This window comes from Triticum urartu, chromosome 7A (assembly GCF_056163025.1).
Source record: "Triticum urartu cultivar PI428250 chromosome 7A, HENAU_Tu73, whole genome shotgun sequence".
Lineage (NCBI taxonomy): Eukaryota > Viridiplantae > Streptophyta > Magnoliopsida > Poales > Poaceae > Triticum > Triticum urartu.
Window position 1 is genome coordinate 648,657,134 of NC_141879.1, and position 23,898 is coordinate 648,681,031.

Here is a 23,898-nt window from a genome sequence, read left to right on the forward strand (position 1 = left end):
TTCTGCGAAAAAATAAAAGCTGAGATTTTTTACAAAAAGAGCAGGTCACGCCCTGTCCATCGGGTCATTGACGGCGGCCCTACGCCATGCTGACATGCCTTATCAGCGGTGGACGTATACAAATGAGTTTTGTACCGTATCTGCACAGCGAAGCCAAGTTTTTGCACTACTTCAATGTACACCACAACTTATAGTACTAAGGTGATCATTCATGCCAAGTTCTAGCATCATTGATGTAATTAATTCTGGTATGGCTCACATCAAGAACCCCGTCAACAGAGGGCTGCATGGCACTGCCGGCGTCAGCAGAGGACGTACGTGAGCCGGCTGGAGAGGTACCTGCACCAGAAAAATCGCTCGAGGCAGGATGATTAGTATCCAACAAAGAGGTAGCAAAATCTCTTACGTGATCAACCTGTGCTACTAGCTAGGAATGTGGCAAAGGGATATATGTAGATACAGGTTGAATGGGTGTTGGCAGAATGAAATTAGCAAATGGATACACATTTTCATCAAAGATAACATCACGTGAGATATAGACCCGTCTGATGGATCTATCCAAACATTTATAATCTTTGTGCATGCTGCTATATCCGAGAAAAACACATTGGCGAGATCGAAAATCAAGTTTATGATTGTTGGAGGGTCGTAAATTAGGCCAGCATGCATAACCAAAAGTACGTAGACGAGAATAATCGGGAGTTTCATTGAACGGCATGGTAAGAGGTGTAGAGTTTTGAATGGTGCGGCTCGGCATGCGATTGATTAGGTAGCATGCAGTGAGGAAAGCTTTGTCCCAAAAACGAAGGGGAAGCGAGGAGTGAGCGAGGAGGGCAATGCCAGTTTCGACAATATGTCGATGCTTTCGTTCCGCGATGCCATTTTGCTGGGAGGTGTGTGGGCACGTAACGCGGTGAGCGATGCCGATACGGGAAAAATATCGATGGAGCCGGCGATATTCACCCCCCCACCCCCCCAGTCTGACTGAACCGCACGAATTTTGGTATTAAGAAGTCGCTCAACATGGTTTTGGAAAACATAAAATGTGTTTTCAACATCGGATTTTCGCTTAATCAGATAAATCCAAGTAAAGCGACTAAAATCATCCAAGAAACTCACGTAATACTTAAATCCGCCAACAGAGGTACGAGCCGGCCCCCACACATCGGTGTGAACTAGCTCAAGCGGAAAGTTGGTTACATGAGCGGTGGGGGCTGACGGAGGATCGGTTCTACCGCAGGTGGCGGCGGAAACGGTTCAGGCCCTGGCCGAAGTCACAGAGCCGGAACCCATGCAGACTGGTGATTCTGCTTCTGAGCATGGTACGGACAAATCTGAGGCTGACAAGTTGTCCAAGTGGGCGGCAAAGAAGAAGAAACTTACTTGTTTTCGATGTGGTGATATGGGACACTTTATGGCTGAGTGCACTGCGGAATTATGTGACCTGTGCCGGAAACCTAAGCATACCGCTGCCGAGTGCCCTCTTATGCTTGGGCCCAAGCCTACTGTTCAGATTTTCGGAGTATGCTGCTCAGAGCTGATGTTCTTCGAGTCTCCTAGTGTGGCCCCTCTGGCACCAGCGGTAGAGACCTCTTTCCCAGGGGTGGTGAAGGTAGTTCATGGACCATTGACCGAGGCGCAAATTATTCAGCAGCTGCGGGAACTCGCTCTGGGTAATTTTCAGTGGTCGCTGCTCAAGCTAAATGATACATCTTACAAAGTTGATTTTCCGTCTAAGGAGGATCAGTTGCGAATCCTCAAGTTCGGTATGAGCAGGGTCCCAGGCACTAGTTTTGTGTTGCAGTTTGATGAATGGAAAAAGAAAGAGCCGCAGGGCACGTCATTGAGGCAGATTTGGGTTCGTTTCTCCGGGGCGCCATCTGATCCCCTGGATAGCTTCTTGGAGACGTGGAGTTTGGGGTCTTTGATCGGTAAGACTGAACAGGTGGATATGCCATTCACTTGGGCCAACGGGGTGGCGCGTTTACTTGTCAGTGTGGCTAATATTGAGTTCTTGCCGAACGTGGTGCCTTGGACGTACGATGGTGTTCTATATCAGCTGGACGTTCTGTATGAGGATCCTAATTTGTTCAATGAGTTTGAGGATGATATTCCTATGGACACGACTGAGGGAGGAGGTGCCCCGGGGAACCAGGATGATTCGGCTATCGGTGATGATGACGGGGCCAAGGAGCCGGTCGGTCCGACTGATTCTAGTGATACTGCTCCTGCTCGGTCATCTGGTGTGGCTCCGACGTCCACCTTGCAGCTTGGGTCCTTGGGACCGTTCTCTGCTCCACCTCGGCTTCGGGGCGTCTATCCGGGTTCTATGGATTCCGTAGCTCCCCTTTGTGCGCCGGCAGTTCTTGAGTTGGGAGATACCGAGGGGCAGGTGGCCCCTCCCACATCTCCTACCTCGCTGTTGGCTACCGTGGATGGTGATGTGCTTGCGGCTATGGCTAAAGGTGATGGGAAGGAGGCCCGGTCTCCTCTGACGACGACACTGACGGCGCACACAAAGGACTCGGCGTTCTCCCCCAGGTCGCCGTGCGCGGGAGGAGGGATGGCTCGGCAGGAGGCCGCAGTCACTCCATGCCCCGTTGCAGTGGGCGGGTCAGGTGATGCGCCCGTCTCACCGGCTTCTTCTTCGGAGCATCCTGCGAGGGTATCCCCGGGCCCTCTTGCCGGCAGATCGACCGTTGACACGCCACGGGAGTCGTCGCCGTGCTGCTCGCCTGCCCCGGTGGCTACGGCCGGGGTGCCGCTATTGGGGGACGGGCAGGAGGCCTTTCCCCTAGCAGAGCTTCACGCGAGGAGGTCATCGCCTTTGGCGGTATCCCGGATCCTACCTCCTAGGGGAGGCGGGTCAGCGGGAGGCTGCAGGAGCAGCCGGACATTGATGACATGCAGCTGAGGTGTGCTTTGAGAGCTGCCAAGCAGCGCGACGTCGAGACCTCCACTGGTATGTCCGTTAATAAGTCCAATTCCATTTTGCATTTTACTGATGTTGAAATTATTCATAATGCAAATCAAATAGGAGTTTCACTTGGTAATAATGATATTGAGATATCTAGGTCGGTTAATGACATTCTTGATTTGGAAGCTGATCGTGCGGTAGACATGATCCGGCACATTGCTGCTGTTAAACCTATGAACGACTCAGAGATAGATGCGCTTGGGGTTAGGGTTCTTGATGGCTTGTGTGCCGATCTTGACCCTGCACTACACGAGACGGAGGAGGACACCATTCCTGAGGTGTCTCTTCATGTAGACGAGCCCCAGGCAATAGAAGCAGAGAGTGACTGTGCTGATCGGGCTGATGGTCTCCCTAAGCCAAAACGGATGTGGAAATGAAAGGTTTATCCCATCTCGGTAGCACGTAGGAGTGCTAGGATCCGCACTGCAACAAAATTTCATGATGAATTATGAGAGGCATTTTCTGGAATAGCAGAGGTCTTAGGGACTTGGCTAAAAGAAGATTTCTAGCGGAGGCTTCTCTCGAACATCATTTGGATTTTATTGCATTGTCGGAGACCGGAAGAAGCAACTTTACTTCACAATTTCTTGCCACTTTGTTCGGGGGGGGGGGGGGGGTAGATTTTGACTGGCATTGCCTCCCCCCTCGAGGAAGATCCGGTGGGGTTTTACTTGGGGTTAAGTGCGAAACGTTGGAAGTTTGGAGTGTAGTTTTGGGGGATTTTGCTGTCAAGTTTCGAGTTAGAACTAAGGCAGATGGGTTTGATTGGGCTTTGGTGGCGGTGTACGGAGCTGCGCAACCAGAGCTCAAGCCAGACTTTTTGGCGGATTTGGTTCGTATTTGTGGTAACGAACATCTCCCCCTATTAGTAGGGGGGATTTCAACATTATCCGTAGGAAGGACGAAAAGAATAATGACAATTTTGACGGCCACTGGTCGTTTATGTTCAACACTATTATTGAAAGCTTGGATCTCAGAGAGATAGAGCTTTCGGGTAGGAAGTTCACCTGGGCTAATTCGTTACCGGTACCGACATTTGAGAAACTTGACCATGTCCTAGCCAGTGTAGAATGGGAACAGAAGTTTCCTTTGGTAACCGTGCAAGCACTGACAAGAGGTGTCTCTGATCATACACCATTACTAGTCGATTCAGGAGAGCAAACTTTTGTGGCAACAAGAACATTTTCTCTTTTGAACTTGCCTGGTTTGAAAGAGAAGGGTTCCTCGAGTTTTTAGCTCGGGAGTGGGCTAAAGACTCAGGAGGAAGGACACCTATCGAGCGATGGCAATGCAAGATTCGTCATCTCCGAAGGTTCCTTCGAGGATGGGCTAAGCACACGCATGGTATTTATAAGGCGGAGAAGGAGAGACTTCTTCTACTTATTCAAAACCTTGAAGTTAAAGCTGAAACATCTATCTTGAATTCCAGTGAGTTGGAGACAAAGATAGAGGCGGAGATGCGTCTTAAACAGCTTCTTCGAGAGGAGGAATTGAAGTGGGCGTTGCGAGCTAAAGTTCGCAAGATAGTACAAGGCGAGGACAATACTCAATTCTTTCATATGATTGCTAATGGGAAGCATCGTAAAAAGAGAATTTTCCAGCTAGAACAAGACGAGGGGACGATAGTTGGTCAAGACAATCTGAAAGTCTATATTACCAACTATTATAAGCAGTTGTTTGGTCCCCCGGAAGAGAATTTTGTGTCCTTAGATGAGTCTAGGGTTGAGGATGTTCCTCAACTTGAGACTGTCGAGAATGAGCTCCTGACTGCTCCTTTCTCTGAGAAAGAGGTGTTTGAAGCTATTGCACAAATGGAGAATAATAAGGCTCCAGGACCAGATGGGTTCCCGGCGGAGTTCTACAAAAAGTGCTAGCATTTTATTAAGGGAGATTTGATGCCCATGTTCCACGAGTTTTTTGAGGAACAGCTCCAGTTGTTTAAGCTGAATTTTGGAACGATAACTCTTCTTCCTAAGAAGGCAGACGCTGCTCGCATTGAGCAGTTCAGACCCATATGCCTGCTTAATGTGAGTTTCAAAATTTTCACCAAGGTCGGGACGAACAAACTTACGCAGATTGCGCATTCTGTGGTTCATCCGTCCCAGTCTGCTTTCATGCCTGATAGAAATATCCTTGAAGGGGTTGTTGTCTTGCATGAAACGCTCCATGAAATCCACTCAAAAAAACTTGATGGCATAGTTTTTAAAGTGGATTTTGAAAAAGCATATGATAAAGTTAAATGGCCTTTCCTTCAACAAGCTTTGCGTATGAAAGGTTTTGATTCAGCCTGGAGAAACCAGATTGACTCCTTTACGCAAAAAGGGAGTGTAGGGGTTAAAGTGAATGACGACATAGGTCACTATTTCCAAACACACAAGGGGCTAAGGCAAGGAGACCCGATGTCACCGATCCTGTTTAACATAGTGGCGGATATGCTGACTATTTTAATAGGTCGGGCAAAGGATGCAGGGCAGGTAGGCGGCCTGGTCCCACATCTAGTTGACGGAGGGATTTCCATTCTTCAGTATGCTGATGATACTATCATCTTTATGGAGCACGACTTGGCGAAAGCAAGAAACATGAAGCTGTTGTTATGCTTATTTGAACAATTATCTGGCCTCAAAATTAACTTCCACAAGAGCGAATTGTTTTGCTTCGGAAGAGCAAAGGATGACCAGGACATGTATAAACAATTGTTCGGATGTGAATTTGGCTCCTTACCGTTTAAGTACTTAGGTATACCCATTCATCATCGTAAGCTGACTAACTCTGAGTGGAAATGCATCGAGGATCGCTTTGAAAAGAAACTGAGCTGTTGGAAAGGGAAGCTCATGTCATACGGAGGACGATTGATTTTGATTAATTCGGTCCTTACCAGTATGCCTATGTTTCTCTTATCCTTTTTCTAGGTTCCGGTGGGAGTCGGGAAAAGGTTAGATTTTTACGGATCTCGATTCTTTTGGCAGAATGATGAGCTCAAATGAAAGTATAGGCTTTCTAAGTGGGATATAGTCTGTAGGCCGAAGGACCAAGGGGGTCTTGGTATTGAAAATTTGGAAGTCAAAAACATATGTCTCCTTAGCAAATGGCTATTTAAACTATCGTCTGAGTCGGACGCTACTTAGGCACAGATGTTGCGCAATAAGTATCTTTATGCTAAAATCTTGGCCCAGGTAAACGTGAGGCCTTCCGACTCACCTTTTTGGAAGGGTTTGATGAGATTCAAACAACTTTTTTTCAACAAGTCAAAATTTATTGTTGGGAATGGTGCCACTACGAGGTTTTGGGAGGATACGTGGCTTGGGGAGACTCCCCTTGCACTTCAATATCCTACTTTGTACCACATTGTGCGACGTAGAGAAGCCTACGTTGCAACTGTTTTACAATCCACTTCCCTCAATATTAGTTTTCGGAGGACGCTAGTTGGAAATCGTTGGGAGGCCTGGCTCCACCTTGTTAGACGTTTGATGGAGGTCCGGCTGTCCCAACAACCAGATCAGCTGTATTGGAAACTTACTAAGAACGGTGTGTTCTCGGTTAAATCTATGTATCTGGATGTCATTAACTCTAGCGTTGTCCCTTCATCGATTCACGTTTGGAAAGTAAAGTTTCCCTTACGAATCAAAGTGCTTATGTGGTTTGTGCATAAACAAGTCATTTTGACTAAGGATAACCTGGCAAGACGCAACTGGATGGGCTTTTCTAGGTGTAGCTTTTGCGATCATAATGAAAACATCAAACACCTCTTTCTCGATTGTCCGTTGGCTAAGATTCTGTGGCGGTCGATTCATATTGCGTTTAATATTAATCAGCCCACCTCTATCAACATGTTATTTGGAGCATGGCTTGATGGAGTTGATTCCGATACTGCAAGACACATTCGTGTTGGCGTTTGTGCTTTACTTTGGGCAGTATGGAACTGTAGAAATGATTTAGTATTTAACCGATCAACAAACATTCACTTTTTGCAGGTTATCTTCAGGGCCACGACGTTCATCCGTATGTGGTCGCTACTCACTCCGACAGAGGCCAGGGAGCGTTTGGTTACTGCGTCTACCCGATGGGAGATGGTAGCGCGGGATATTTTCAACCGATTTGGATGGCGGTCATGTAATAGGATAGGCATGTAGTGGTCCTATTGTGTTTGCCAGCCGGTTGTGGTTTTGGGCTGTAGCTCTTTCGAGCCTTTTGTTTATTTTCGCACCTCGATACTTGGCGACTTTTCTACTAGATTATGCTTTTAATAATATGAGCCGTATGCATTGTTCTGATGCAGAGGCTGGGGTAAACCCCTTTTCGAAAAAAATGAGAGGAATTATTATATGGAAGCTGATGCATTTTTCCACGTTGGCAAGCATCACATACTAAAGACTCACGAGATGGTGCACAAGGTAGTTTATTCAACCTAATGACGGAATCGACGACGCTGGATGAAGGATGGCCGAGCCTCTTGTGCCAATGTTCAGAGGTGAGCTTGACAACAGAGAGGACGCGGAGACTGGACTGACTAAAAGATGAAGACGCACGGAAGCTTGGCACCGGGTAGAGACCGCCGCGGCTTCTACCTTGCAGAAGGACCCTCCTCTTGACTTGATCCTTTAGACGAAAAAAGTCAGGATACATCTCGGGAAATGCACGGTTATCAGAAACAAGTTTATGAGTTGAAATAAGGTGTTTGTGTAACTCTGGAACGTGAAGAACATTTTTAAGCAGGAGTGGATTGTGTGAGCCAAAAAGCATAGATTTACCAACGTGAGAGATTCGCAAACCTGCTCCGTTGGCAACATGGACCTTATCCTTGCCGCTGTAGCAATCATGGACCGTGAGGCGATCAAGGTCGCTGGTGAGGTGGTCCGTCGCGCCAGAGTCGAGGTACCAGTTGGTGTCGACAGAGTAGCCACCATGGCCGCCGGTGTTGGTAGCGTTGCTGTTGCGCTCAGTGTTTCGGTAGCGCTCGCGGTTAAAACGCTGCCTGCACCTCAACGCATCATGCCCATATTTCTGGCAGACTTGGCAGGTGGGCTTGTTGCGGTTGCGGCCTCCGCGGCCACGGCCCTGCCCCTGGCCACCACGACCTCCACCGCGGCCTGCTGCATTAGCAGAGGAGAAGATCTCGCCGGTGGAAGTCTGCTGCTTAAGACGAAGCTCGGCGCTAAGCAAATACGCATACAAGCTAGCAAGGCTCACTGGCTCATCACGTGCTATGATTGAAGCAACAAGGGGCTCATATTCTGAGCCCAGACCAGCGAGCATGTAGCCAAGAACCTCCTCATCGGAGAGGGGCTTGCCAGCAGACGCCATAGCGTCGGCATACCCCTTTATCTTGTTTTAGTACGCAGCAGCAGATAGGTCCTTTTTCTTCTGGTTGGAGAGCATGTAGCGGATTTGCATCACGCATGCGCAACTCTCTGAGGAAAACATCGCGTGCAGCGCATCCCAGATGGCACGGGAGGTGTGCAGCTACGTCAATTGCCTGATGATGTCCTCAGTCATTGAGGAGAGCAAGGCGATGAGGACTACCTAGTCCTGTTGATACCAGCGAAGGAACACCGGATTTTCCATGATACGGGCAGCGTCGCCGGTACCCTCGGTGATGGTCTCTGCCGGTGGAGGGATGGTGCCATCGACATAGCTGAAGGAGCCCTGCGCATGAAGGATAGGGACGGCTTGAGTTTTCCAAAGAAGAAAATTCTCCCTTGTGAGGCGGATGGTGATCAGGTCAGCGATGGCAGCAATGGAGGCGGAGCCGGATGAGATGATCATGCCAGAGGTGCCATCACTGGTAGAAGGAGTGGTGGACATGGTGAGGAAGAAGATCGAGCTCTGATTACCAAGATAGAAGAGATATTTGTCGTGATAATCCTCACTATATTGGGCTATTTATATAGTACATGTACATGTTAAGTTACAAGACATTAGGACGTGGAATATCAAGAAAGAGGTCTCTAGACCTTCTACATTCTAGCACTAAGCTGTAATTGCTAGGCGTTGCAACTCATTATGCTAGACATCACTAACTCGTAACATTTGACACGAACCCTGTCAAATATGTGTTTCGTGTGTTCTTTAAACAACACAGTCTGATGCATGTTTTTACAACAGTTTAACATTAGTAAAGTTTACTGAATGGCAATGCATTGTGGTACTGAACTTGCTGAATTCTGCACCTTATTGGACTCATACTCCAACTAACTCATCCAAAAATCCAAACTGAAGGAGAGAGATGGGCATTATATTTCAACACCCCCCTCACGTCTAAACTTATTTAGTCGTTAGACGTGGGATCGAAGTAGGCCGCAGAATCTTTTTATTTTAATATTGCGTTGGTAGGGTCTTGAACTCAAAACCTCTTGGCTCTGTTACCATATTGAATTCATACTCCAGCCAACTCATCCAAAAGTCCGAGCTGATTGAGAGAGGCGGGCAATATATTTCAACACACCTATTACACTGCGTTCACCACTTGACCTGCTCATCATGTATCTACGCCGCTCATGGGCGCACACAACGGCTGTACAACTTCACCGGTCACGGCCGTCCTAGTGACGCGGACCCGTCGCTGCACGCAGAGTACACGGCCAATCTCCGCCGGACAAAGTGCTCCACGCCCACGGACAACACCACCATCATAGAGATGGACCCCGGGAGCTTCCTCACTATTAGAAGGGATAGAGAGGGATTGGTAGAATCGATGTTATACTATTGAACCTCGTGAGCATATATATAGGAGTACAATGATCAGTTTCGAGTACAAGATAAGGCAGAAACAAATCCTAGTCTATCATACACTTCCTAATACAATGGTAGCGATGCAGACGGTGAGACAGGAGAAGAATCCGAAGATAAGCCGACGGACATCCCCCACAATCGTAACAGTCGATGCACCACGGAAGTTGTGGCTGGAGTGGAAACCGACAAGGTTGCTCAAGCAAGGCGGTAGTCCTTTTTGCCGATGTTGAGGTAGCCGAGAGCGTAGGGTGGTGTAGTTGTGGTTGAGGTAGTTGTGAGAGGGACGCAATGGTCGATGTCGAGTCGGGGTGGCCGGTGTCGAGGCAGTCGCCGTGGACTGGGAAGAAGAGAGGTAGCGGCGGGGTGAGGAGGAGGCGGCGGCTGCTTGGTTAGAAGCACAACGACATTGCTCATAGTAGGCGAGAACCCGACAATGTGACGAAGACCGGCGCGTACGATGGCGTTCCCGCGCCGAGGAAGGCGGCGCGGTGCATACCACAGGAAATCGACGTGCTGGGATGGTGGAGTGGACCACGAACCGTGGTCTACGGCCCGAAGGGGTGATGCGACGGTAGCAGGCAGGTTGCGGCGACAGCAGGAAGACCGCGGGCCGCGGCGCTACGACCCAAAGGGGCAGCGGAGCGCGGGTTGGTGCAACCGCGGGGACGGCCTCGAGCAGCGCCAACAAGCCCTGTGTGGATCAAGGGGCATCATGAGCCACCAACATGCACGTAAGCCGATGCACACACTAGAGCAGAAAACTACCAGGAAACCATTTTATTAATTATTCATAAAGCCTTACAAAGTAATACATAAGTAAGCCTGAAGTCATCATCTTGGAAACACCTGTCGCTACTCATATCTGCTTGATGAAGGGGTGCCGAATGTCTGCCCCAATACTAAACAGACATCGCACCAAAACCTAACATCTAAAGCCGGATGCCCCAGCCAAGCCACAATGCCGGGACCGGGTCACACGCCGGCCCGGCGCACTCTTAGAGCCCGCCACCACCGTCTTCCACCTATCCATCTCCAGAGCAGGTATTGACACACAGACGTTGCCAGGCCTGCCGTCGATGCCACCATGGAGCCAGACAACACCACCATCCTGCATGTATCCATCCACACGTGCCCGTCGCTAAAACTCAACAGTGCCATGCTGTAGGGATCCGCCGTTGGCCTTATGGTAGACGTAACTGTTGGAAATTTCCTACGCACACGCAGGATCATGGTGATGCACAACAACGAGAGGGGAGAGTGTCGTCCACGTACCCTCGTAGACCGTTAAGCAGAAGCGTTATGACAACGCGGTTGATGTAGTCGTACGTCTTCATGATCGACCGATCCTTAGCACCGAATGTACGACACCTCCACGTTCAGCACACGTCCCGCGAACTCACGATCCAGCAGAGCTCAGGGAAGAGTTTCGTCAGCACGACGGCGTGGTGACGATGTTGATGAAGCTACCGCAGCAGGGCTTCGCCTAAACACCGCTATAGTATGACCGAGGTGGATTATGGTGGAGGGGGGCACCGCACACGGCTGGAGAGATCTCAATGATCAACTTGTGTATCTAGAGGTGCCCCCTGCCCCCGTATATAAAGGAGCAAGGGGGGAGAGGCGGCCGGCCAGGAGGAGGCGCGCCAGGAGGAGTCCTACTCCCACCGGGAGTAGGACTCCCTCCGTTCCTAGATGGAATAGGAGAAGGGGGAAGGAGGAGGGGAGAGGAAGGAAAGGGGGGCGCCCCCCTCCTTGTCCAATTCGGACTAGAGGGAGAGGGGGCGCGCGGCCTGCCCTGGCAGACCCTCCTCTCTTCACTAAGGCCCATCATGGCCCATTAAACCCCCCGGGGGGGTTCCGGTAACCCCCGGTACTCCGGTAAAATCCCGATTTCACCCGGAACACTTCCGATATCCAAATATAGGCTTCCAATATATAAATCTTTATGTCTCGACCATTTTGAGACTCCTCGTCATGTTCGTGATCACATACGGGACTCCGAACTACCTTCGGTACATCAAAACATGTAAACTCATAAAACCGATCGTTATAGAACTTTAAGCGTGCGGACCCTACGGGTTCAAGAACTATGTAGACATGACCGAGACACGTTTCCGGTCAATAACCAATAGCGGAACCTAGATGCTCACATTGTTTCCTACATATTCTACAAAGATCTTTATCGGTCAAACCGCACAACACTATACATTGTTCTCTTTGTCATCGGTATGTTACTTGCCCGAGATTCGATCGTCGGTATCCAATACCTAGTTCAATATCGTTACCGACAAGTCTCTTTACTCGTTCCGTAATACATCATCCTATAACTAACTCATTAGTTATCATGCTTGCAAGACTTATAGTGATGTGTATTACCGAGAGAGCCCAGAGATACCTCTCCGACAATCGGAGTGACAAATCCTAATCTTGATCTATGCCAACTCAACAAGTACCATCGGAAACACCTGTAGAGCACCTTTATGATCACCCAGTTACGTTGTGACATCTGGTAGCACACAAAGTGTTCCTCCGGTATTCGGGAGTTGCATAATCTCATAGTCATAAGAACATGTATAAGTCATGAAGAAAGCAATAGTAGTAAACAAACGATCAAGTGCTAAGCTAACGGAATGGGTTAAGTCAATCAGATCATTCTCCTGATGATGTGATCCCATTGATCAAATAACAACTCATGTCTATGGTTAGGAAACTTAACCATCTTTGATCAATGAGCTAGTCAAGTAGAGGCATACTAGTGACACTATGTTTGTCTATGTATTCACACATGTATTATGTTTCCGGTTAATACAATTCTAGCATGAATAATAAACATTTATCATGAAATAAGGAAATAAATAATAACTTTATTATTGCCTCTAGGGCATATTTCCTTTAGTCTCCCACTTGCACTAGAGTCAATAATCTAGATTACGCAGTAATGATTTTAACACCCATGGAGCCTTGGTGCTGATCATGTTTTTGCTCGTGGAAGAGGCTTAGTCAACGGTTATGCAACATTCAGATCAGTATGTATCTTGCAAATCTCTATGCCTCCCACCTGGGCTTGATCCCGGATGGAGTTGAAGCGTCTCTTGATGTGCTTGGTTCTCTTGTGAAATCTGGATTCCTTTGCCAAGGCAATTCCACCAGTGTTGTCACAAAAGATTTTCATTGGACCCGATGCACTAGGTATGACACCTAGATCGGATATGAACTCCTTCATCCAGACTCCTTCATTCGCTGCTTCCGAAGCAGCAATGTACTCCGATTCACATGTAGATCCCGCCACGACGCTCTGTTTAGAACTGCTCCAACTGACAGCTCCACCGTTTAATATAAACACGTATCCGGTTTGCGATTTAGAATCGTCCGGATCAGTGTCAAAGCTTGCATCAACGTAACCATTTATGATAAGCTCTTTGTCACCTCCATAAACGAGAAACATATCGTTGGTCCTTTTCAAGTACTTCGGGATGTTCTTGACTGCTGTCCAGTGATCCACTCCTGGATTACTTTGGTACCTCCCTGCTAGGCTAATAGCAAGGCACACATCAGGTCTGGTACACAGCATTGCATACATGATAGAGCCTATGGTTGAAGCATAGGGAACACTTTTCATTTTCTCTCTATCTTCTGCAGTGGTCGGACATTGAGTCTTACTCAACTTCACACCTTGTAACACAGGCAAGAACCCTTTCTTAGCTTGATCCATTTTGAACTTCTTCAAAACTTTATCAAGGTATGTGCTTTGTGAAAGTCCAATTAAGTGTCTTGATCTATCTCTGTAGATCTTGATGACCAATATATAAGCAGCTTCACCGAGGTCTTTCATTGAAAAACTCTTATTCAAGTATCCTTTTATGCTATCCAGAAATTCTATATCATTTCCAATCAGCAATATGTCATCCCATATAATATTGGAAATGCTACAGAGCTCCCACTCACTTTCTTGTAAATACAGGCTTCTTCAAAAGTCTATATAAAACCATATGCTTTGATCATACTATCAAAACGTTTATTCCAACTCCGAGAGGTTTGCACCAGTCCATAAATGGATCACTGGAGCTTGCACACTTTGTTAGCTCCCTTTGGAACAATAAAACCTTCAGGTTGCATCATATACAACTCTTCTTCCAGAAATCCATTCAGGAATGCAGTCTTTACATCCATTTGCCGAATTTCATAATCATAAAACACGGAAATTGCTAACATGATTCAGACGGACTTAAGCATCGCTACGGGTGAGAAGGTCTCATCGTAATCAACTCCTTGAACGTGTTGAAAACCTTTTGCAACAAGTCGAGCTTTGTAAACAGTAACATTACCGTCAGTGCCTGTCTTCTTCTTGAAGATCCATTTATTCTCGATGGCTTGCCGATCATCGGGCAAGTCAACCAAAGTCCACACTTTGTTCTCATACATGGATCCCATCTCAGATTTCATGGCTTCAAGCCATTTTGCGGAATCTGGACTCGTCGTCGCTTCCTCATAGTTCGTAGGTTCGTCATGGTCAAGTAACATGACCTCCAGAACTGGATTACCGTACCACTCTGGTGCAGATCTTGCTCTAGTTGACCTACGAGGTTCGGTAGTAACTTGATCTGAAGTTACATGATCATCATCATTAGCTTCCTCACTAATTGGTCTAGGAGTCACAGGAACAGATTTCTGTGATGAACTACTTTCCAATAAGGGAGCAGGTATAGTTACCTCATCAAGTTCTACTTTCCTCCCACTCACTTCTTTCGAGAGAAACTCCTTTTCTAGAAAGGATCCATTCTTAGCAACGAATATCTTGCCTTCGGATCTGTGATAGAAGGTGTACCCAATAGTTTCCTTTGGGTATCCTATGAAGAGACATTTCTCCGATTTGGGTTCGAGCTTATCAGGTTGAAGCTTTTCCACATAAGCATCGCAGCCCCAAACTTTAAGAAACGACAACTTTGGTTTCTTGCCAAACCATAGTTCATAAGGCATTGTCTCAACGGATTTTGATGGTGCCCTATTTAACGTGAATGCAACCGTCTCTAAAGCATAACCCCAAAACGATAGCGGTAAATCAGTAAGAGACATCATAGATCGCACCATATCTAGTAAAGTACGATTACGACATTCGGACACACCATTACGCTGTGGTGTTCCGGGTGGCGTGAGTTGCGAAACTATTCCGCATTGTTTCAAATGTAGACCAATCTCGTAACTCAAATATTCTCTTCCACGATCAGATCGCAGAAACTTTATTTTCTTGTTACGATGATTTTCCACTTCACTCTGAAATTCTTTGAACTTTTCAAATGTTTCAGACTTATGTTTCATTAAGTAGATATACCCATATATCTGCTCAAATCATCTGTGAAGGTGAGAAAATAACGATACCCATCGCGAGCCTTAATATTCATCGGACCACATACATTATTATGTATGATTTCCAACAAATCTGTTGCTCGCTCCATAGTTCTGGAGAGCGGCGTTTTAGTCATCTTTCCCATAAGGCATGGTTCGCAAGTAAGAAGTGATTCATAATCAAGTGATTCCAAAAGTCCATCAGTATGGAGTTTCTTCATGCATTTTATACCAATATGACCCAAACGGTAGTGCCACAAATAAGTTGCACTATCATTATCAACTCTGCATCTTTTGGCTTCAACATTATGAATATGTGTATCACTACTATCGAGATTCAACAAGAATAGACCACTCTTTAAGGGTGCATGACCATAAAAGATATTACTCATATAAATAGAACAATCATTATTCTCTGATTTAAATGAATAACCGTCTCGCATCAAACAAGATCCAGATATTATGTTCATGCTTAACACTGGCACCAAATAACAATTATTTAGGTCTAAAACTAATCCCAAAGGTAGATGTAGAGGTAGCGTGCCGACAACGATCACATCGACTTTGGAACCATTTCCTACGAGCGTCGTCACCTCGTCCTTAGCCAGTCTTCGCTTAATCCGTAGTCCCTGTTTCGAGTTGCAAATATTAGCAACAGAACCAGTATCAAATACCCAGGTACTACTACGAGCTCTAGCGAGGTACACATCAATAACATGTATATCACATATACCTTTGTTCACCTTGCCATCCTTCTTATCCGCCAAATACTTGGGGCAGTTCCGCTTCCAGTGACCAGTCTGTTTGCAGTAGAAGCACTCAGTCTCAGGCTTAGGTCCATACTTGGGTTTTTCTCCTAAGCAGCAACTTGTTTGCCGTTCTTCTTGAAGTTCCCCTTATTCTTCCCTTTGCCCTTTTTCTTGAAACTGGTGGTCTTATTGACCATCAACACTTGATGCTCCTTCTTGATTTCTACCTCCGCAGCCTTTAGCATCGCGAAGAGCTCGGGAATAGTCTTATTCATCCCTTGCATATTATAGTTCATCACGAAGCTTTTGTAGCTTGGTGGCAGTGATTGAAGAACTCTGTCAATGATACTATCAACAGGAAGATTAACTCCCAGTTGAGTCAAGTGATTATGATACCCAGACATTTTGAGTATATGCTCACTCACAGAACTATTCTCCTCCATCTTGCAGCTATAGAACTTATTGGAGACTTCCTATCTCTCAATCCGGGCATTTTTCTTGAAATATTAACTTCAACTCCTGGAACATCTCATATGCTCCATGACGTTCAAAATGTCGTTGAAGTCCCGGTTCTAAGCCGTAAAGCATTGCACACTGAACTATCGAGTAGTCATTAGCTTTACTCTGCCAAACGTTCTTAACGTTATCAGCAGCATCTGCATCAGGCCTGGCACCCAGCGGTGCTTCCAGGACGTAATTCTTCTGTGCAGCAATGAGGATAATCCTCAAGTTACGGACCCAGTCCGTGTAATTGCTACCATCATCTTTCAACTTTGCTTTCTCAAGGAACGCATTAAAATTCACAACATCACGGGCCATCTATCTACAACAACATAGATAAGCAAAAATACTATGAGGTACTAAGTTCATGATAAATTTAAGTTCAATTAATCATATTACTTAAGAACTCCCACTTAGATAGACATCCATCTTATCATCTAAGTGATCACGTGATCCATATCAACTAAACCATAACTTATAATCACGTGAAATGGAGTAGTTTTCAATGGTGAACATCACTATGTTGATCATATCTACTATATGATTCACGCTCGACCTTTCGGTCTCAGTGTTCCGAGGCCATATCTGCATATGCTAGGCTCGTCAAGTTTAACCAGAGTATTCTGCGTGTGCAAAACTGGCTTGCACCCGTTGTATATGGACGTAGAGCTTATCACACCCGATCATCACGTGGTGTCTCAGCACGACGAACTTTGGCAACGGTGCATACTCAGGGAGAACACTTTTATCTTGAAATTTAGTGAGAGATCATCTTATAATGCTATCATCAAACAGAGCAGAATAAGATGCATAAAGGATAAACATCACATGCAATCAATATAAGTGATATGATATGGCCATCATCAACTTGTGCTTGTGATCTCCATCTCCGAAGCACCGTCATGATCACCATCGTCACCGTCGCGACACCTTGATCTCCATCGTAGCATCATTGTCATCTCGCCAACTATTGCTTCTACGACTATCGCTACCGCTCAGTGATAAAGATAAGCAATTACAGGGCGATTGCATTCCATACAATAAAGCAACAACCATATGGCTCCTGCCAGTTGCCGATAACTCCGTTACAAAACATGATCACCTCATACAAAAATATAGCATCATGTATTGACCATATCACATCACAACATGCCCTGCAAAAACAAGTTAGACATCCTCTACTTTGTTGTTGCAAGTTTTACATGGCTGCTACGGGCTAAGCAAGAACCGTTCTTACCTACGCATCAAAACCACAATGATAGTTCGTCAAGTTGGTGTTGTTCTAACCTTCTCAAGGACCGGGCGTAGCCACCCTCGGTTCAACTAAAGTTGGAGAAACTGACACCCGCCAGCCACCTGTGTGCAAAGCACGTCGGTAGAACCAGTCTCGCGTAAGCGTACGCGTGATGTCGGTCCGGGCCGCTTCATCCAACAATACCGCCGAACCAAAGTATGACATGATGGTAAGCAGTATGACTTGTATCGCCCACAACTCAATTGTGTTCCGATCGTGCATATAACATCAACGCATAAAACCTGGCTCGGATGCCACTGTTGGGGAACATAGTAATTTCAAAAAAATTCCTACGCACACGCAGGATCATGGTGATGCACAACAACGAGAGGGGAGAGTGTCGTCCACGTACCCTCGTAGACCGTTAAGTGGAAGCGTTATCACAACGCGGTTGATGTAGTCGTACGTCTTCACGATCGACCGATCCTCAGCACCGAATGTACGGCACCTCTGCATTTAGCACAAGTTCAGCTCGGTGACGTCCCGCGAACTCACGATCCAGTAGAGCTCGGGGAAGAGTTTCGTCAGCACGACGGCGTGGTGACGATGTTGATGAAGCTACCGCAGCAGGGCTTCGCCTAAACACCGCTACAGTATGACCGAGGTGGATTATGGTGGAGGGGGGCACCGCACACGGCTGGAGAGATCTCGATGATCAACTTGTGTAGCTAGAAGTGCCCCCCTGCACCCGTATATAAAGGAGCAAGGGGGGAGAGGCGGCCGGCCGGGAGGAGACGCGCCAGGAGGAGTCCTACTCCCACCGAGAGTAGGACTCCCTTCTTTCCTAGTTGGAATAGGAGAAGGGGGAAGGAGGAGGGGGAGAGGAAGGAAAGGGGGGGGGGCGCCCCCCCTCCTTGTACTACAGGGAGAGATCTCAATGATCAACTTGTGTATCTAGAGGTGCCTCCCTTCCCCCGTATATAAAGGAGCAAGGGGGGAGAGGCGGCCGACCAGGAGGAGGCGCGCCAGGAGGGGGGAGATAGGAAGGAAAGGGGGGCGCCGCCCCCTCCTTGTCCAATTCAGACTAGAGGGAGAGGGGGTGCGCAGCCTACCCTGGCAGCCCCTCCTCTCTTCCACTAAGGCCCATCATGGCCCATTAAACCCACGGGGGGGGGTCCGGTAACCCCCAGTACTCTGGTAAAATCTCGATTTCACCCGGAACACTTCCGATATCCAAATGTAGGCTTACAATATACAAATCTTTATGTCTCGACCATTTCGAGACTCCTCGTCATGTCCGTGATCACATCCGGGACTCTGAACTACCTTCGGTACATCAAAACATATAAACTCATAAAACCGATGGTCACAGAACTTTAAGCGTGTGGACCCTACGGGTTCGAGAACTATGTAGACATGACCGAGACACGTTTCCGGTCAATAACCAATACGGAACCTATGCTCATATTGGTTCCTACATATTCTATGAAGATCTTTATCGGTCAAACCGCACAACACTATACGTTCTTCTCTTTGTCATCGGTATGTTACCTGCCCGAGATTCGATTGTCGGTATCCAATACCTAGTTCAATCTCGTTACCGGCAAGTCTCTTTACTCGTTCCGTAATACATCATCCCGTAACTAACTCATTAGTTATCATGCTTGAAAGACTTATTGTGATGTGTATTACCGAGAGGGTCCAGAGATACCTCTCCGACAATCGGAGTGACAAATCCTAATATTGATCTATGCCAACTCAACAAGTACCATCGGAAACACCTGTGGAGCACCTTTATGATCACCCAGTTACGTTGTGACGTTTGGTAGCACACAAAGTGTTCCTCCGGTATTCGGGAGTTGCATAATCTCATAGTCATAAGAACATGTATAAGTCATGAAGAAAGCAATAGCAGTAAACAAATGATCAAGTGCTAAGCTAACGGAATGGGTCAAGTCAATCACATCATTCTCCTAATGATATGATCCCATTGATCAAATAACAACTCATGTCTATGGTTAGGAAACTTACCCATCTTTGATCAATGAGCTAGTCAAGTAGAGGCATACTAGTGACACTATGTTTGTCTATGTATTCACACATGTATTATGTTTCCGGTTAATACAATTCTAGCATGAATAATAAACATTTATCATGAAATAAGGAAATAAATAATAACTTTATTATTGCCTCTAGGGCATATTTCCTTCAGTAACACCGCTCCTCCTCTTGTCTTCTCCATCCAGCACTTGCTCCAAAACGATGCCCCCAGGAGGAAGAATGATACCCAAGGCGCCGTCATTATCCAATCCGGTAGAACCATATTTAGGGATTCCCCAGGAACATCCTGGTCGAGTTGACATGACCTGCAACAATGATGCCTCGAGAAGAAAACGACGTCAGAGATGCCGCCATCGTCTGCCAAGACAGCAGTCAGGCATGGTTTGCACCAAAAGCCGCGTCGCACCAATCTCGTGGCTGGCTAGAACCGCATGGAGTTTCGCCATGAAGACGTATGCCGCCGCCGGTACTCCGGCGGAGATCCTCCATCCCCTCACTAGAGCCCTCATCGCGTCGCTCACAATCCACGTGAAGAATCAATGACAGATCTTGGTGGGATCCAGATTCGTGGCCGCCACCATCCCCACAACCGCCAGCAGCACAAGCCATGGGATCGTCGGTTGCCGCCGCACGGCTAGGGAGCCGTCCTGGCGGCGGTGCGGAGTGATACGTCTCCAATGTATCTATAAGTTTTGATTGTTCCATGTTGTTTTATTATCAATCTTGGGTGTTTTATAATCATTTTATATCATTTTTGTACTAACATATTGGCATAGTGCCAAGTGCCAGTTGCTGTTTTTTACATCACAGAAAATCAATATCAAACGGAGTCCAAATGCCACGAAACTTTACGAAGATTTTTTATGGGCTAGAAGGAAGGCAATGGGCCCTGGTTGCACCTGAGGGGTGCCCCGAGGAGGGCATAACCCACCAAGGCACGCCAGGAGGCCCTAGCGCGCCCTAGTGGGTTGTGCCCACCTGCCCCCCCGACCGCCTCTTTGCTCTCTAAATACCCCAAAAATACCAGAACCCTAGGGGAGTCGACGAAATATTCATCCAGCTGCCGTAGAGTCCAGAATCACAAGATCCAATCTACACACCATCACGAAGGAGTTCACCACTTCCATTGGTGCCTCTCCGATGATACGTGAGTAGTTCTTTGTAGACCTTTGGGTCCGTAGTTAGTAGCTAGATGGCTTCATCTCTCTCTCTCTCTCTTGATCCTCAATACAATGGTCTCTTGGAGACCCATATGATGTAACTCCTTTTGCGGTGTGTTTGTTAGGATCGATGAACTTCCAGTTTATGATCATATCTATGTTTTTATATCCATGAAAGTATTTGAGTTTCTTTTATGCATGATCTGTTATAGCCTTGTATTTCTTCTCCGATATTTGGGTTTTGTCTGGCCAACTTGATCTATTTATCTTGCATTGGGAAGAGGTGCCCGGTAGTGGGTTCGATCTTACGGTGCTTGATCCCAGTGATAGAAAGGGAACCGACACGTATGTATCGTTGCTACTAAGGATAAAAAGACGAGATCTATATCTAATGCCATATAGATAAACGGATCTTGTCTACATCATGTCATCATTCTTATTGCATTACTCCGTTTTTCCATGAACTTAATACAGTAGATGCATGGTGGATAGCGGTTGATGTGTGGAGTAATAGTAGTAGATGCATGCAAGAGTCGGTCTACTAATCTTGGACGTGATGCCTATGTGATAACCCACAAGTATAGGGGATCACAACAGTTTTCTATAAGTAAGAGTGTCGAACCCAACGAGGAGCTAAAGGTAGAACAAATATTCCCTCAAGTTCTATCGACCACCGATACAACTCTACGCACGCTTGCTGTTCGCTTTACCTAGAACAAGTATGAAACTAGAAGTACTTTGTAGGTGTTTTCGGAAAGGCTTGCAAGAAAGTAAAGAGCACGAAAATAAAACTAGGGGCTGTTAAGGTAAAGAAGCAACTAAAGTAAATATAGCGAGTGTGGAAAAGTGGTGGTAGGAGTTGCAAAATTGTCCCTTAAGCAATTGACTACTTTACTAGACCGATAGCAAGTATTATGTGGGAGAGGCCACTTCTAGCATGTCATCCCTGACTTGGAATTCTATGCACTTATGATTGGAACTATTAGCAAGCATCCGCAACTACTAACGTTCATTAAGGTAAAACCCAACCATAGCATTAAGATAAATTGGTCCCCCTTCAATCCCGTATGCATCAATTTCTATGCTAGGTTGAAGCTTCTGTCACTCTTGCCCTCCAATACATAGTCCTGTCAACCTACAAACTAACCCTAGGGTGTGATCCACGCGCGCAATCATATGATGGGCACCAAAGGACATCAACATAACCAAAAGCAAATTAAATCAATCATAGCAATTCATCAACCACCGATAGGACAACGAAAATCTACTCAGACATCATAGGATGGCAACACATCATTGGATAATAATATGAAGCATAAAGCACCATGTTCAAGTAGAAGGTACATCGGGTTGCGGGAGAGTGGACCGCTGTAGATAGAGGGGGAAGGTGATGGAGATGTTGGTGAAGATGGCGGAGGTGTTGGTGTAGATCGTGGTGATAATGATGGCCCCCGGTGGCACTCCGGTGCCATCGGAAGCAAGGGGGAGAGAGCCCCCCTCCTTCTTCTTCTTATTCCTTGACCTCCTCCCTAGATGGGAGAAGGGTTTCCCCTCTGGTCCATGGCCTCCATGGCACAGGAGGGGCGAGAGCCCCTCTGAGATTGGATCTGTCTCTCTGTCTCTCTCTGTTTTTGCGTTCTGTTCTAGCTCTGTTTCGCCGTTTCGTATATATATGGAGATCTGTAACTCCGATTGGCCTGAAACCTTCGCCGCGATTTTTTTCCCGAATATTAGCTTTCTTGTGGCAAAAGAAGAGCGTCAACCGCCTTATGGTGGGCTCACGAGGGTAGGGGGGCGCCCTACGGGGGGGGGGGGGGGGGGGGCGCCCCCCTACCTCGTGACCACCTCGGGCACTGGTTCGCGTTGATTTTCCTTCCAAATTTTCCATATTTTCCAAAAATAAGCTCCGTCCGTTTTTATCCTGTTTGGACTCTGTTCGATATGGATATTCTGCAAGACCAAAAACATGCAACAGACAGGAACTGGCACTGGGCACTGGATCAATATGTTAGTCCCAAAAATAACATAAAAAGTTGCCATAAAGTATATGAAAGTTGAATAATAATGGCATGGAACAATCAAAAATTATAGATACGATGGAGACGTATCAACATCCCCAAGCTTAATTCCTGCTCGTCCTCGAGTAGGTAAATGATAAAAAAGATAATTTTTGATGTGGAATGCTACCTAGCCTAATCTTGATCATATGTCTAATCATGGCATGAATATTAAGACACGAGTGATTCAAACCAATAATCTATCTTTTGACATAAATACAATAATACTTCAAGCCTACTAATAAAACAATCATGTCTTTTCAAAATAACATGGCCAAAGAAAGTTATCCCTACAAAATCATATAGTCTGGCTATGCTCCATCTTCACCACACAAAAAATTCACATCATGCACAACCCCGATGACAAGCCAAGCAATTGTTTAATACTTTTGACGTTCTCAAACATTTTCAACTTTCACGCAATACATGAGCGTGAGCCATGGACATAGCACTATAGGTGGAATAGAATATGATGGTGGAGAAGACAAAAAGGAGAAGATAGTCTCACATCAACTAGGCGTATCAACGGGCTATGGAGATGCCCATCAATAGATATCAATGTGAGTGAGTGGGGATTGCCATGCAACGGATGCACTAGAGATATAAGTGTATGAAAGCTCAAAAAGAAACTAAGTGGGTGTGCATCCAACTCGCTTGCTCATGAAGACCTAGGGCATTTTGAGGAAGCCCATCATTGGAATATACAAGCCAAGTTCTATAATGAAAGATTCCCACTAGTATATGAAAGTGATAACTCAAGAGACTCTCTATATGAAGAACATGGTGCTACTTTGAAGCACAAATGTGGAAAAAGGAATAGTAGCATTGCCCCTTCTTATTTTTTTATATTTTTATTTTTTATTTGGCCTTTCTTTTTTTATTTGGCCTTTCTTTTTTATTTGTCCTTTCTTTTTTTGGGGGCAATGCTCTATTGAATGATGATTATGACACTTCTATTTACTTACAACTCAATATTACAACTCGTTATCTAGAACAAAGATATGACTCTATATGAATGCCTCCGGCAGTGTACCGGGATGTGCAATGATCTAGCATAGCAATGACATCAAAAAACGGACAAGCCATG

General features: G+C 46.3%; 1 protein-coding gene and 1 pseudogene across 1 annotated transcript; one reads left to right on the forward strand and one right to left on the reverse strand.

Annotated features, from left to right (window-relative positions):
• Window positions 1–1,291: 1,291 nt before the first annotated feature.
• LOC147961043 (uncharacterized) lies at window positions 1,292–2,914 on the forward strand. Its single transcript, XM_087533648.1, has one exon. The coding sequence runs from the start codon at window positions 1,292–1,294 to the stop codon at window positions 2,912–2,914; it is 1,623 nt and encodes a 540-aa protein (XP_087389774.1).
• A 5,207-nt stretch (window positions 2,915–8,121) lies between these two features.
• LOC125526134 (small nucleolar RNA Z247) lies at window positions 8,122–8,260 on the reverse strand (annotated as a pseudogene).
• Between the last annotated feature and the right edge of the window lie 15,638 nt (window positions 8,261–23,898).

Bases quoted from the DNA above. Each gene is read 5' to 3' on its own strand.
- LOC147961043 (XM_087533648.1), top strand. From the start codon at position 1,292: ATGCAGACTGGTGATTCTGCTTCTGAGCATGGTACGGACAAATCTGAG.